The sequence below is a fragment of the Prenolepis imparis genome, unplaced genomic scaffold (assembly GCF_030444845.1).
Source record: "Prenolepis imparis isolate NDT839.2.m4 unplaced genomic scaffold, iyPreImpa1.0 SCAF_7, whole genome shotgun sequence".
In the NCBI taxonomy this organism is placed as follows: Eukaryota; Metazoa; Arthropoda; class Insecta; order Hymenoptera; family Formicidae; genus Prenolepis; species Prenolepis imparis.
Window position 1 is genome coordinate 12,659,042 of NW_028141165.1, and position 14,679 is coordinate 12,673,720.

Here is a 14,679-nt window from a genome sequence, read left to right on the forward strand (position 1 = left end):
AGAGAAATCCATTAATGCTGCAAGTTCTATAAATTAACAGAAAATCCTGATTTTGTAATAATTTACACTATTTACAGTATGCCTTAATATAAAAAGTATAGTTTTATCCTGATAATCTATTCAGCGTTGGATAAAATAAGAATTAAATTGACATATTATAAAGCTTTAATAATCTTCGATTTACTCATAAATCATTTCAAGCGCGTTTCTCATCTTGAAACAAGTTTGCCCAGGCAAACTATCTTGAAAAGTTTCATTAAATATGAAAACTATCTGTATTTCTCGAATTGAGAGATAATGAAATATAAACTATATTTTTCATTATGTTCTCAAACAGGTTGATCTAAAAATGTTTTCTGCAAATTATAGCATTCTCTCAATCGATGTTTTTGATATGACTTATTAATAATGATTAATAATTATTTTAATAAGTTGCATATGAAATATATGTACTACTAAAATATTATAAAACGTCATGATATAAATATTTCTATAATTTCATATTTTATGACAGTTTAAATAAGTAAATGAATAAATAAAGCAGTTAAAGCATATAAAACTTTAGTAAAGCATATTACAAAAATAGTTTGGTGAATATCCGTAATAAATACGAAAAATAAATCTCATTTTAATGAAAACGTTGAGTAATACGATCTTAATTATTATTATCTCATGTCAGTACTCAAGATAGCTAATAGATATATAGATATATTCGTATCGATGACCGAGATTTATGATAGAGGGATATCGAAAGCTGTAATCGCATACCATGTGCCAAATCTCATAAACGATTTGTGGCAATCCGCCGACAGAATCTGGTCGCGTTGGAACCTATCCAAAATTGATGGTAAATTTTCGACGAAAATATGATGCGTAATTCGCGCGTGAGAACAACGAGCATATCTCGTATATTAAGTTATGAGTTATGAGACATGATTTCACAAAGATAATGTATGTGTACGACGACGCAAGAGCAAGTTGGCCAGGTAAACGCGTTTGAAATCACATAAAATCCTTTAACATGATTAATGTATATATTTTTAACATAATTTTTAAACACAGAAATAATCACAAAAACGAAAAATGATTTTGCAATTATTTCGCGTAAAATTGTTAACCGTATAATAAAATTTGTAACGAAATGACAACAAAACTGTACAAATAGATGTATATTTTATAATTGCAAATATAAATTTTTGCAATTACAATTATACGTTTTATTACGTTGGTAGGTTATTTTTTTGGAAGATATGTAATGACAAACGAATTAACCTACGTTTTAATGGATAGATTAAATTCGCGGCATACTCAAATATTTCGAAGATATCATTAAATCTTTAGATGATCTAATTGGATGATCTAAAAGAAAAGTTTGCCGAAGCGTATTATCGAAAAAAATGCAACAGTAACGACAATCTTTCGCCGAATCAAAGATTTTATAATCAAAATTATATCGGTAGAGGAAAATTTCGCAATGAAAGAAATGAATTCTTCTCGAAGAGAAATAGTGAAAGAGAATAATGGAATATTAAAAGAGACGACTACGCCAGAATCCCATTCTAAGGGAGTTAGTGACATCGAGAAAGAAGATAAATTGGTTTGGGAACATGAAGAAGACACGATTACCTCTGTCGATCAGCTTGACAAGATGTATTCCTCTCGAGACGAATGCGAAGCATCAAAACGCGAGATTAAAAATCGGGAAAAAATCAACAACGTGGCAATAACCGGTAAACGTGTACATCAACGTCCTCTCTGCGACATAATCGGCAAACGAGAGCAACGTAAAGAGGAATTGGAAAAAATGGAAGGAGATCTGCGAGAACGCCTGGATATGCTTGAATGTTCGATGTCGGCGGTGATGGTATGGAATATCTGTAAGTCGCAGGGTGCACCTGTCTGCAAGATGAGACGCATTCTGGAGAAACAATTTAAAGACACGAGAGAACTCTCTTGTCACAGCACGCCGAGCTGTCATTATGATTGCAGAGTACGAGAGGTCGAGGCTGAAAGAAAATTGGCGTTAAAGAAAACGGAGGAGGCGCGAACTCTTTGGTCGGAAAAACTCGCGACGTTAGAGCAGAGAAAACGAAAACTCGAGGAAGCCAGGAGGATTCAAGAGGAACAAAAAAACGCGATGGAACGGTTAAATGAAGAAGCCAAAGCGCTGCGAGAAGCGATAGAGAAGAAGACGATGGAGACGGACGAATCGTGTCAATACGGCGAGTGCGGCGATATACAGTGCAAGAAGAGATGGCTCGACAGAGTCTCCAGTGTGACGTCTATCGAATCCGAAGATATTCAGTGCCTGGAGAAACTGCAGCAATTAGCGGAGGAAGAAGTGATTATAAAGCGAGGCATCGCTGAACTGGAACGTCGCGAAGAAGCTTACATGAGGACGCTTCAGCAAGCCGACGAGCTTTGGTCGAAGATGGAAGGCGACGCGACAAGCGCGTTGCAAGAGCAACTGAACATGAAGATCGCGGCGAATCAACAGCTGGCGGATCGCGTATGCGAGCTGGAAGACGCCCTGGAAAAGTGCCGAGCGAGATTGACCGCGTGCAGAGCGGAGCTCGAAAAATTTTTAAGTATCGAGAAAGTCGAAGCTACGATAGGTCGCGACGATGACTTCGCGAAAGTGACGGATAAAGCACTCATGGTAAAGGCTAGAGTTGTGCATCGGCCTATCGGCAGAGTAGACGATATTGCGACGGTGAAGGATGGCGAAGTTCTGGCGAGAGTCGAAGTTGCGGACGAGGAAGCATTGGCGAAAGTCGACACAGTGGACGAACAAGTATTGGCAAGAGTCGAGGTTGTGGATGAGGAAATGTTGGCGAGGATCGTGTTGATCGATGCCGACGCGGAAGTTGCTCTCGTCGGGGATGATAAATATGTCTCGGTCAAACCCGACTTGGCTGATCTTGCCGTCGATCGTCCGGCGGATCTCGTGCAAATCGAGGACGCGGAAAGCGTAGTTCGCCCAGAAGATTTCACTTACGAGCAACAGAGATTAAAAAAAGTTCGGGAATACTTAACCAAGTTAGGTTCGTTAGAAGAACTGTATAAAGATGGTGAACCATGCGCGCCTGATTTCGTGTGCAACGATGTAGTATCCTCGCCTACTGGAATGACAGACGAGGAATTGATTGCGTTGGGCGTGGGTCCTCCGAAGAAACTTGATGAAAAATTAGTCGCGGATGAGGCGGAACGTGAGAGGCAATTTCGAGAAGAATTAATAAAAGAAGCGAATGACGTCGAGAAAAAAGAAAAAAAAGCGGATGAGATTTCTGGAGTCAAAATCGAGAAGAGAATTGTCACCAAAGCAAAAGAACAGATTATAGAGACCATAGATGTGCCGGTTAGAGAAATAACGCGTCAGGAAATTCAAGAAGTTGTGGATGATAAGCCGATAACAATACCGAATGACGTTAAAGCGCCGGAAATAAGAAAGATCGAAACCGACCAGGACATCGTTCTACAACGAGATACGATCCTATTGTGGATCGACATGATCGATACAATTCGCACGTCAGCAGCGGTATACAATTTGTATTATAATTTAAATAAAGGAATATTGCAATTATATAAATATACAGAAATTGTGCATTAATAATTTAGCTAATATATTATGTATATAATATATATTATTGTATATATAGTATATTATACATTTTATATATATAATATACATAGCATAATAAATGCAATATTTCCTTTTCTTAATATTAATAATGATAATGCATCTATTTTATTTTACATTTAGAAACATCCTGACTGTCACATAGTGAAAAAAGATGCTGATATCTTAATCGAACAAGTCGGCGCTCATGTTGGGGTAAGAAATTAGGGTAATGCGATTCGTAATTCACAAATAATAATAATGTGAATAAATGCGTGCGGTATATAAAAACATAAATAAATAAATATAAACGCGCAATAAAAGTTTTAGCACATTATTTGACAATTAAAGATTAGAAGAATTTGCAAAAATTTGAGAATAAATTAATTGCAGTATTTAAGCTATATACAATATTTATTAGAAATCTAATTATATATATTCTATCAGGTAAGACCTAAAAAAGTGGAAGAGGAATACATAATAACAATCGCAGAAAATAAGCGGGAAAAGATGATTGAGAAAAACGAACTAAAAGTGAAAGAAGGAGTAATAATTGAAACTAAATTGCAAGACGAATTAATAGTACCGAAGGACACAAAAATGGAACCACAGACAAAAAATGAATCAATACCATTAATACCATCTCCTCGCCCTGAAGAAACATCAGTGGAAGTAAAAGCTCCGATAGAACCAGTAGCTGAATTACCTACTCTTACGAAAGAGGAAATATCAGTTGGCGTGGAGCCTCCTATGGCAGTTTCAATAGAAAATTTCTTTCAGTTTCCTACTATTCCCGTCAAGAAAGATTTGAAAAGCGTCCCGTCGATTGAACCTGTGCCGCATAAAATAGAGATCGAAAAAACAGAAATTAAAGAAGAGACACAAACCAAGGAAATCATACATAATGCAAAAGAAATTGAAATATCTCAAGTTAAGGAAGACGCAGCATTCGAAGATTTGATAGATAAGAAATTAACAATTAAAACAGTAAATGATAAAAAAATTAATTCTATAGATAAAGAAAAAACATTGATTGTTCAGGAAATAGAAAAAGAAGAAGAAATATCTGAACATGTAAAAAACAATGAAAAAAAAGTAGAAGACGTACCAGTAAAAGAAGCAGTAATAGAAAAAGAAAAAGTAATAGCAGAAGAAGTAAGAATAAATAAAATATTAGCAGTGTCAGAAGAAATTAATGAAAGTAAACATGCAAAAGACATGGAAAAATTGAAAGAAATTCCACAAGTTGACAAAATGGCAGACAGAGAAGAAACACGAAAAGCAGAAATCGTAGAAATGGAGAAGATTTCAGAAGTACCGCCTGATGTAAAAATAACAAAAATAGAACCAGATGTAGAGGCATTACCGATGGTTGAGGTAACAGAAATAAAAATTATGCCAGAAATAGTTTCACCAATCGAAGATTTAATTGAGAAAGAAAAAATCGAACCTAGCAAACTTCCAATTGTGGATGTTAAAGAAGAACCGGTTTTAGACATAATAAGAGAAAAAATTACAACTGAAGAAGCTCCACCAATTGTGAATGGAACAAAAGAATTATTAATTTTAAACGCAATAACAGAAAAAAAAGTCGAAATCGAAGAATCATCAACAGATATAATACAAAAAGAAATTGAAATCGAAGTGCCAATGATTACGGATACAGTAAAAGAAATAATTGAAGTGAAAGAACCTATTGAAGAGATAATAACAGAAAAAGAGATTGAAATACAACCAGTAAGAAAACCAATGATACAGAAAGAAATGGAAGAGATAGAAGAAATCAAAATGATAAAACAAATTGTGCCTGAAGCAGAAATTAAAAAAGACGAAGAAATTGAAGAAATGCTGGAAAAAGCTATACCGCCTGTCAAATTACTCGAAGAAAGAGAAAAAGAAGAAATACCAGAGTCAGTAGAGAAAAAGGAAATATTGGCGAAAATTGCATTACCCACGAAACTAATAGAAGACAAAAGGGAAAAAGAACCAGTCGAAGAAAAAAAGCCAGAACTCATCGAAATAGAACCAAAAATTACTGAAATAAAACCGGACGAAATAGAGATGCCAGCAATACCAATCGATCCCCGATTATTCGCGCAGCCATACTTGATCATAGCGCAAATAAAAGAAAAAGAACTGTTGCAGATTGTACCCCCGATGAAATTACCCTGTATAGAATGTTGTACGGTTAGTAAAAATTATCTACATTCTTTTATTTCATCTCGATAAATTCTATAAATTAAATTCTGTCGCACGCGTGCACAAGATACAAGCAGTTTTCTATCTTGTTCTGAGACATTTTGTGTATTAATAATAGCTGACTAATATTTTGAATATATATTTCTTCTTCACTTGCAGCAACCACCAGCAGTCAAGACCGCGCAGCGGTTAGAGATCATGCAAACCAATGTCACTCAAACCGAGATCGAGCAAACCAAAGTCGTACAAACCGAAATCGTAGAAACTGAGATCGTACAAGTAACCACGCAACCGGTTTCGATCCCTAAACCGCCCCGTACGCCACCGTTACGTATTATTAGTGAATATTTAAACCCAGCCGAGTTAAAAGCACTATCGAGCACCGAAATCGCCGACGACCATCCTGAAATAACCGGCCGAAAAATGCTCTGGCGCAAACGCTTAAAGGACCAATCGACCGTCACGACCGCCAACATCGGATCACAGACGGATAAAACGAGCCACGTTAGCCACGACCGAGTTATAAGGGATGAAAGAGAACGCGCGAGAGTGACCACAGATGAACTTTTACGATCTATCAAGATCGCCGCCGGGTTAGCGCGACCGGATGCAGAACGCGAGATCAGAACGATTAATTATGGCGAGAGATCCGACGAAACGGGAAAGGTGGCCTGCAACTGTTGCCAGTGCGGTAAAATCTCGACACCGCCATCGACGAGACCTAGATTGAAGGTTCGACCGCAGATTGATGCGAAAACTGCAACGCCTCCGGCGGTAGCTGCGTTCAAGCGTATATTTATTCCCCCTAAAATCGATCGCCCAATATCGTACGATAGATTGTGTCCCGATTGTAAAGCGAAAATTCAGGGCAGGATGCCGCACGAAAAGCATCACATCGAGAAAATCGTCGAAAAGATTTCTCGCGATCAGGAAAGCTGTGGCTGCGCGCTGTCGATCGATAAATCGTGTCGCGCGGTATCGCGAAAAAGAGAGATCGAGAAAAAAGATCAGGGTTGCTTGGCTAAAATGCCTAGGCGAAAGACTAATTTAACCGAACAAAAAAGAAGAGATAATGCGCAATTAATTTCAGAGAGTCCAAAAAAATTTGATGTAGAACCATTATCTCCAAGTTGCATTTGTTACAAGTTGGAGAAAACTAGCGCAGAGCCAATTAGAAAAGGAAATTGTTATTGCGCGGATTAAAAACTCTCACGCATGATTATTATTATTCTATTGAATATAAAACACATAATAATATGTATGATTCGTGCGATATAAAATTTGAGAGTAGAGTATCTTAATATCTTATAATGTATATTGTTAATAAACTTTCATCCATTTAACCATAATATAATATTTTAAAATAATGAATTCATTACAGTAGAAAAAATTTATCACAAATTATAAAAAATAAACTATAGCATATTATTAAATATTACTATTGCTATATACTTTTGATAGCTATAATATTTAATATTATAATATATTATATTATTATAATATTAATAATGGTGAGAGAAAAAAGAAATAAAAAAAATAACTAACAACGAAATGAAATGAAAAAATGAAAAAAATATTTCATAAGATTTAATCGGAATGTACAAATAATAATTTCTCAAGTTAGATTTCTGATTGAAAAATAACGCGAATTAAAAAAAAAAGAGAATAAAGAAGAGATTAATTCTCGATGATATAATTCTTACAATGCTATACGAATAATTCCATTGTATCAACGAATGCTTTTTCAATGCTTTTAATTTTGCATTGCTTGCATTTGCTGTATTGCAACATACACACACAATAAATAAAATCAAATATATTTATTTTTTCAAAAGCATGTACATGGTATTGTACAAAATATATCAGTTAAATTCAAAGTAAATAATTTCTTAATCTATAGATGTGGTTTAAAATGTTTTGAGCAACTCATTATTTAATCATCCGCATAATGAATAAATTGGTACAATTGTACATAGAGGCAAGATTTCTTTCGCTCTAATACTAATATTTTTCGAAGAATGATTTTTATTAAAACATATAGAAGTCGAACGGCGCAAAACTTCAAAAGAAAAAGATATTTGAAAATCTCGAAATACATCTCTCAGACGTGTGCACGACATCTTTCAGACATATGTTTGCTACCTTAATCGAGACGTTTCATCGGAATAAAAATTGAGGAGAAAAATCGTGGCACTCACCGTACGTTGGCCAAGGTGTGCCTACGGGAACGCAGGTTGTGATAACCACGTAGTTCGCCGATGCTACCCTGCTCGGCCTGCATCCTAGCTTGCGCCGTCGCGGCGGCACTAGCGATCACCTGGTGCACGTGCCCGCCGGAGGCGCCCGCCGTCGTGACGCTCCTACGAAAACGCCAACCGCTTCTGCTACCGCTCTGTGTGGGCGACTTTTTAGGTAGATAAGGTCTGAAAATGGCGTTGAAAAAATACGCTGGCATACGGCAACGTATTTACCGTATCGAGCGACGCAACAGACCATATGGATCTATGCACGGCTCTAATTAAAAAAAAAAATCTAAAGTTATTTTATCTAAATGTAATGCGCCTAAACTCACCTAAATCGCCAATAAGCTTGTTATTTATTTCACGAGTGCACTTTGATTTTTATGAACACTATAGCGTGACAATCTGTTGTTGCGTTAGAAAAATCTCACCCTTATACATTTTGTTTCTTTACTCTTCATTCTACATCTTCCTCCTTTCGCCATGTTCATGTTAAAAAAATTGACAAGAGATGTTTAAACTTTTAAAATTTGTATAAAACAAATTTGCAAAGTTACTAAAGAATCCGTCGTTAAATTTAGTGTGATTTAAGCGTGTGACATCTAAATGTGTGTACGTGTGTGTGCGTGATTTATAATATAGTATACTAGAGAATTTTAAAGAATTTTTAATAATTTTATCAAATCATCTCTCAGCCATTTGAATATTCACAAATCACATTCTAGCATTACAGAACTAATACTGTGACGGCAAAGATCGACTTTTTCGGTACTGTCTCCAGATTTTTGAATTAATTACAATAATTAACCAACTTCAATCATCGTATTAAACTGTGTAGGTGCCTAGATTAATATCTCGTATATTATAAATCGCTGATTGCAATTTAATCATTATCTATCTCATTTATCTCACAAAACAATAGAATACAGAATATAGGTTCTCAGAACGCCAATACTTTTAATCTGGTCTCAACGATTATTTTGATCATATAATTGTCAAGCAGATTATATATACATATAATACGTAAAATATGACGTAAAATATGACGTGATATTTGCGTAATCGTCGCGCAAGATTCCTACCACTAGTTTCGGTGATCAAATGTATATATACATATATTTAGAAAATGAGTTACGATAAGGGTAACTTATTATTATTATATATTATGTTAGACCCGAGACCTCCCGAGAGATCGTCACAGAAATCTTCCGTCGCGTCTTTTATACCTTTTTTTATTTGCGCTTGTCGTAGCACGATGACTGAAATAAAAGCGAAAAGGACCATTTGGTCCCAGAAGGCCTCACCTGATATCAAGTCCCCGTTGGATAACAAGTAGTAATAAACTTTTAACAAGAAGAAACAAGAAAACGCGAATATGATCAATCGTGAAATTGTGCCTTACACGTGCAATCCATCTACAACTACACAGAGAAAATTTTCTCTTAGAATTTACCCTGAAAATCATGATAATCGTGGGACAATATGGTATGGAAAGAATTTTATGAGAATTTCTCTGATTAATATTTATCACAATAAAAATAATTACAATACAATTACAATACAATATAATATAAAATTACAATACAATATAAAATATGTTTGATTAATTTTACTCTCTCTGATTAATATTTATCACAATAAAAATAATTACAATACAATATAATATAAAATTACAATACAATATAAAATATGTTTTGATTAATTTTACTAAACTGCATAGTAAAATTAATCAAACATATTTTATATTTTATTGTGATAGATATTATTTTTATTGTGATAAATATTAATCAGAAAAATTCTCATGAAATTCTGTCCATATTGTCCCACGATTACCATGATTTTCAGGGTAAATTCTAAGAGAAAATTCTCTCAGTATAGAGATGATTTGTGATCAAAATAATAAAAAAGGAAAATAATTCGGCAAAGTAAAGATGTGATTCAAAATAATAAAAATATCACAGCACGTACGATCCACCCACGTACAAAGATAAATATATTTCAAAATGACAAAAATATATAACGTACGAAAACATTTATCGTAAATATATCATAAAACGAAAATAGACATAAAACAAATGAGTTAGTGATAGAAACGAAGTGACTTAATACTGGCGTATTGCCCGGTTAACTACGGGATAGACATAAGACGTAAGTTGCTAATTATTTCTCACGGTTCACGGTCTATCATAAATTACACACATTACACGCGGCGGAAACACTTATAATGAATTATTAGTTGGCAAAGTTTCGTTTCGATAATTTTGCATTTATAAGCGCGATGAAAACCGCTCAAGATTGCGAGTGAGAGAAATATCCTGCATAATAATTCATAGAAACGTAATAATAACGCGCAGTTGAATAAATATTTAAAAAAGATATTTGATACATAAAATTCGGAACTTTTGTAATGACAAATAATTCAATAAACCAAATGACACGTCGTATCGAAGAAAATAAACGCATCGCGCTTGTCAACAATGACTGCGCAATAGCAAATCATTAATTAATTATTAGTGTCATTCTATTTACGCTTACTTGCGAATAACAATCAAATCAGGGCGAATTAATCTGCGCGGTATTAATCGAATCGATCCGTGGCAAAGCTTTCTGAATATTAGCATTCATACGTTACCCTCCTCCCGTTGTTCCCGTTCGCGTTTGTATGCGTTCACGCGTAAAGGCTTATGTCCTACGTCGGCAAATCCTGAGTTATTGTCGACGAAGCAGCTAGCCAGCCTCTACGACATTACGTCAATCCCGGGTGATGTTTCCCGCACGCGTGTGCGCGCTGCTTTTCACCGGTGAGCATAATGTTTAGATATGGGAATTCTCGACATACATATTTGTCAAAGTAACAGGCATATGCGCGTCCACGAACGCGTCAACGTAATCCGCGAACACAACGCGTGCAACATATCGCCGTGCGATTTTTTTGCCCTTGTCGTTAAATCGATCCTATATCTGCCGGCTATTGTGGCCGATCGCGAAACATCAACAGGTTGCCTTGCAACGCAGAATAAGTCGACGTACCGAACGATCGATATGCGTCGAGGCACGCGCGCGAATTTCTGATTTATCTCCGATTCACTGTACACGTGAGCCAATCGCGAAAGAGAGAAAGAGGGCGAGAGGGAAAGAGAAAGAGAAATTCGAAATCTAGTCATCCTGATATAATTCCAAAATCTCTCCCGTCGACTGCATCACGCTGCGTTGCATAGCGGAGCCCTGCATATGCACATATGTACCGGCATACAAAGAGCTCGTACATACCTATATATAGGCGGCTAATACTGGAACTGAAATCTCGAATAACGGAACTGAAATCTCGAATAACGTCGAAGGAAATAGTCACTTTGTACTCGCGCGCTCCACCTGTCATATCTACCGATATAGTTGCACCGTTGACTAAAATTCGGCCTCGATTCGACCTCGGAATCACACTCGCTACTGCACCGAGGCGCGATGAAGAGATGTATGCACCACCTCCGGTGCTTACTCTTCACCCTTCTCTATAGAGATTCACTTCTCGCGTGTTCTAATTATACGAGAGATTCGCCTCGGAATTAACTTACTAGATGATCTATCTCGCGGCGAGCAGGATACAACCATTATGGCGTTGTAATTTAAAATCTTGTTCTCTGGCAACGACTCTCGCTCCACATTCTCAGATCGAAGATAGACAACATCGTGAATACGGCGTATGAAATATAAAAACTTACGCGAGCGAGGTTGCGCTTAAAATAGTTTATCCATTACTCGATTCCGCGCAAATCGATACGACGTTCTTCCATGAATTAATCTTGGGGCCTTATATATGCAATTTCGCGAAAAAAAAAAAAAGAAGAACAAACAATCAGAACAATCGAATATTTGCGATATCAACGAGTTCTCTACTCACGTATCTTATTCGCAAAACCGATTAAACCGATTTAGCTATCGATATACATATAAAGCTGCACCTGCATTTAATTTTGCAATGATGGAAGAGAACGGCAAAATAATTTCCGCCTTAAAATAACCATCGTTTAGATCTCTTTCAAAACGGCAGTGCTGGGAAAAATTTGAAATAAATTTGATAGAAATATTCAACAAATATATATTCTATACAAAATATTATTTATAATAAATATTATGAATATTATTTATATGATAAGCAACTAATATCTAACATTTGCAGTTGCATTCACTCAATATTTGAAAAAAAGTGTTTTATGAAAAGCAAATAAATAAATTATGTAAACTTGATTGTATCATTAGAAATTGATAAATAATTATTTTAATATTAATTATTTTTATTTATTATTCATTTACATTAATTATATATTATTTAATATTATTTACATTTATTTTATTTTAATAATAAAAATTCCTATGTATACTGAAAAAAATGAGCATTCATGAAGAAAATGATTCATGTATAAATATTAGAAAATATTTTAAATAGTTTGCATAAATGCAATAAATATTATTATCGATTTATTTATGAGTTTAAAATAATATTCAACTTAAAATAGTATTTATATATATAAATAATACAATTTTTATTTGAACTATACTATATGTGTGTTAAATACTTACAATGTAAAATATTATTTCAGTCGAAGCTTTTATAATCAATTGATGAAATTAAAATATTTTATTCTTTTCTATTTTAACCTATTTTTCTCAGCACTGTAAAATGGCATGAATAAAACAAGATACTCGGCTATTGTGAAATCAATATGAGAACTATAGTTTGAAAAAACACAACTTTACGTTTATATTTAAATTCTTTGATAATCGAATTTAAAATATCCGATTTAATTTAATGTTAGTACGCAATATTTAATACAGAGAATCTCTTTCCCTCTCAAAAAAGAAGAAAAAAAAACAATGAACAATCAATTAATAACTCACGATCGTCAAGTCTTCAGTCTTATTCAATCCTTAAATTCCTCTTTTTAAGTATACATTACGTTTTTAAGTATTTAAGATCTTACATTATAAGGTAAACGTTTTATAAATATTCCCTGCGTTAATTACATCAGTCGCTTTAGCTTTCTTGAGACAAGTTAATTATTGGTTCAATCATGTTTTCTTAAGTAATCTGAGAAAACTTGCCTGCAGCTATGCCTCAAGTTTACATGCCTACTTTAATCATTTCCATCTTCGTAATAATACAACATATATAGTGTAAATATTATAATCTTATAAATTTTCATAAATAACATATACGCAAAATGCCGAAAATTATTAATAAACCACATAAACTAATAATAATAAAAATATCTCTTGAGCTGAACGCATTGATGTCACAGACATGTAATTGCGTACTTATCGATCATTTCGCATCTAAATTAGCTAATAGTCTGATAATCCACGTATGCGCTTAGATGCTTAACAGCAATGGCCATTAACGTAAACCGATGGATACTCATCATTAGTGTTAGACCGTTATGAACTGCAAAACCACAATCAATGCTAAACAAGTAATATCGAATCGATCGTTTTCTGAGCGAATATAGACGTATATATGTATATATGTATATAGACTAAAAAAAATAATAAATTAAAAGGTGAAATATTAAAACGACCCAACTGGCTAAGATGATCTTTATTAATTCGACATAAAACAAGACTACGTTTCGACCTTTGGTTCAGGTCCTTTTCAAGTCTAAAATTAAATAAATTAATGTTCAAAATATGAAAAATAACGGACAAAAATAATTATAATTTTGTAATTTTTTTAATAGAAATTTTTAGACTTGAAAAGGACCTGAACCAAAGGTCGAAACGTAGTCTTGTTTTATGTCGAATTAATAAAGATCATCTTAGCCAGTTGGGTCGTTTTAATATTTCACCTTTTAATTTTTCTTCACTGGCGACACGAAATACTTTTAATAAAATAATAAATGTTTCACACAAAAATAATTTAAACGATGGGAAGATTTAAAAACAAAAAAAAAATAAAACTTTTATGCAAAGTTTAATATTTATTAAAATTAGTCGAGAAAATGTAACGCTCACCTATTTAAAAATGTAGAATAATTAAGAAAACGATAATCTTGTCCGAGTAAAGTGTGACATTAAGCAAGCAGACGCGCGGATACTGCGGTTTCGCCTCATATCGCGCGTTATCGAATAGACATTTAACTAATGATCCTTTCACGCAGTCGTGTATTTTACGCAATTATCGAAGGGAATATCCCGGCAAATGATAAGATCTACCGGCAGGCTTTGAAGCTTCGCACTCCCGATACACATGTTCCTGTTAGCCCGCATCGCCTGCATCTCCGTAATTCCATTTAGTAGGATCTACTCGGAGGAAATTTCGGGCATGGTCTCGATGTTTCCTGCGGCTGATTGGATAGTCATGACGCGCATATATCACCCCGACGATATGAAGCTATTGACCGCCTTTCACGCAAGCGAAGCGTGCCCTCCCGATATTCTTCCATTATTTCACGAAATCATTATTCGAATTTCTCATATTTGCGCAAATAGTAAACTTCATTTCTCTTAAAAACATCTTCAATCACACAATATTAATTAAAAAAGAAATTTATTGATTTTTATACGCTTAATGCTTAATTAATTATCTGTTTCAATATGTTCAAATACCCATCTATTTCCGATTTGTGG

General features: G+C 34.6%; 1 protein-coding gene and 1 long non-coding RNA gene across 2 annotated transcripts in view; both read left to right on the forward strand.

Annotated features, from left to right (window-relative positions):
* LOC145938205 (uncharacterized) overlaps window positions 1-14,679 on the forward strand; it is a 180,039-nt gene that overhangs the window by 83,680 nt on the left and 81,680 nt on the right. The window lies entirely within an intron of this gene.
* Window positions 1,475-7,124, forward strand: LOC145938131 (uncharacterized). The gene is made up of 4 exons (XM_083041533.1): window positions 1,475-3,538; window positions 3,764-3,835; window positions 4,067-5,806; window positions 5,978-7,124. The coding sequence occupies exons 1-4, from the start codon at window positions 1,475-1,477 to the stop codon at window positions 7,019-7,021; spliced, it is 4,920 nt and encodes a 1,639-aa protein (XP_082897659.1). The 3' UTR covers window positions 7,022-7,124.

Coding starts and splice junctions, on each gene's coding strand:
- LOC145938131 (XM_083041533.1), top strand. CDS start 1,475: ATGAAAGAAATGAATTCTTCTCGAAGAGAAATAGTGAAAGAGAATAAT. Junction 3,539..3,763: donor CAATTCGCACGTCAGCAGCG/GTATACAATTTG, acceptor TTTTACATTTAG/AAACATCCTGACTGTCACAT. Junction 3,836..4,066: donor AAGTCGGCGCTCATGTTGGG/GTAAGAAATTAG, acceptor ATATTCTATCAG/GTAAGACCTAAAAAAGTGGA.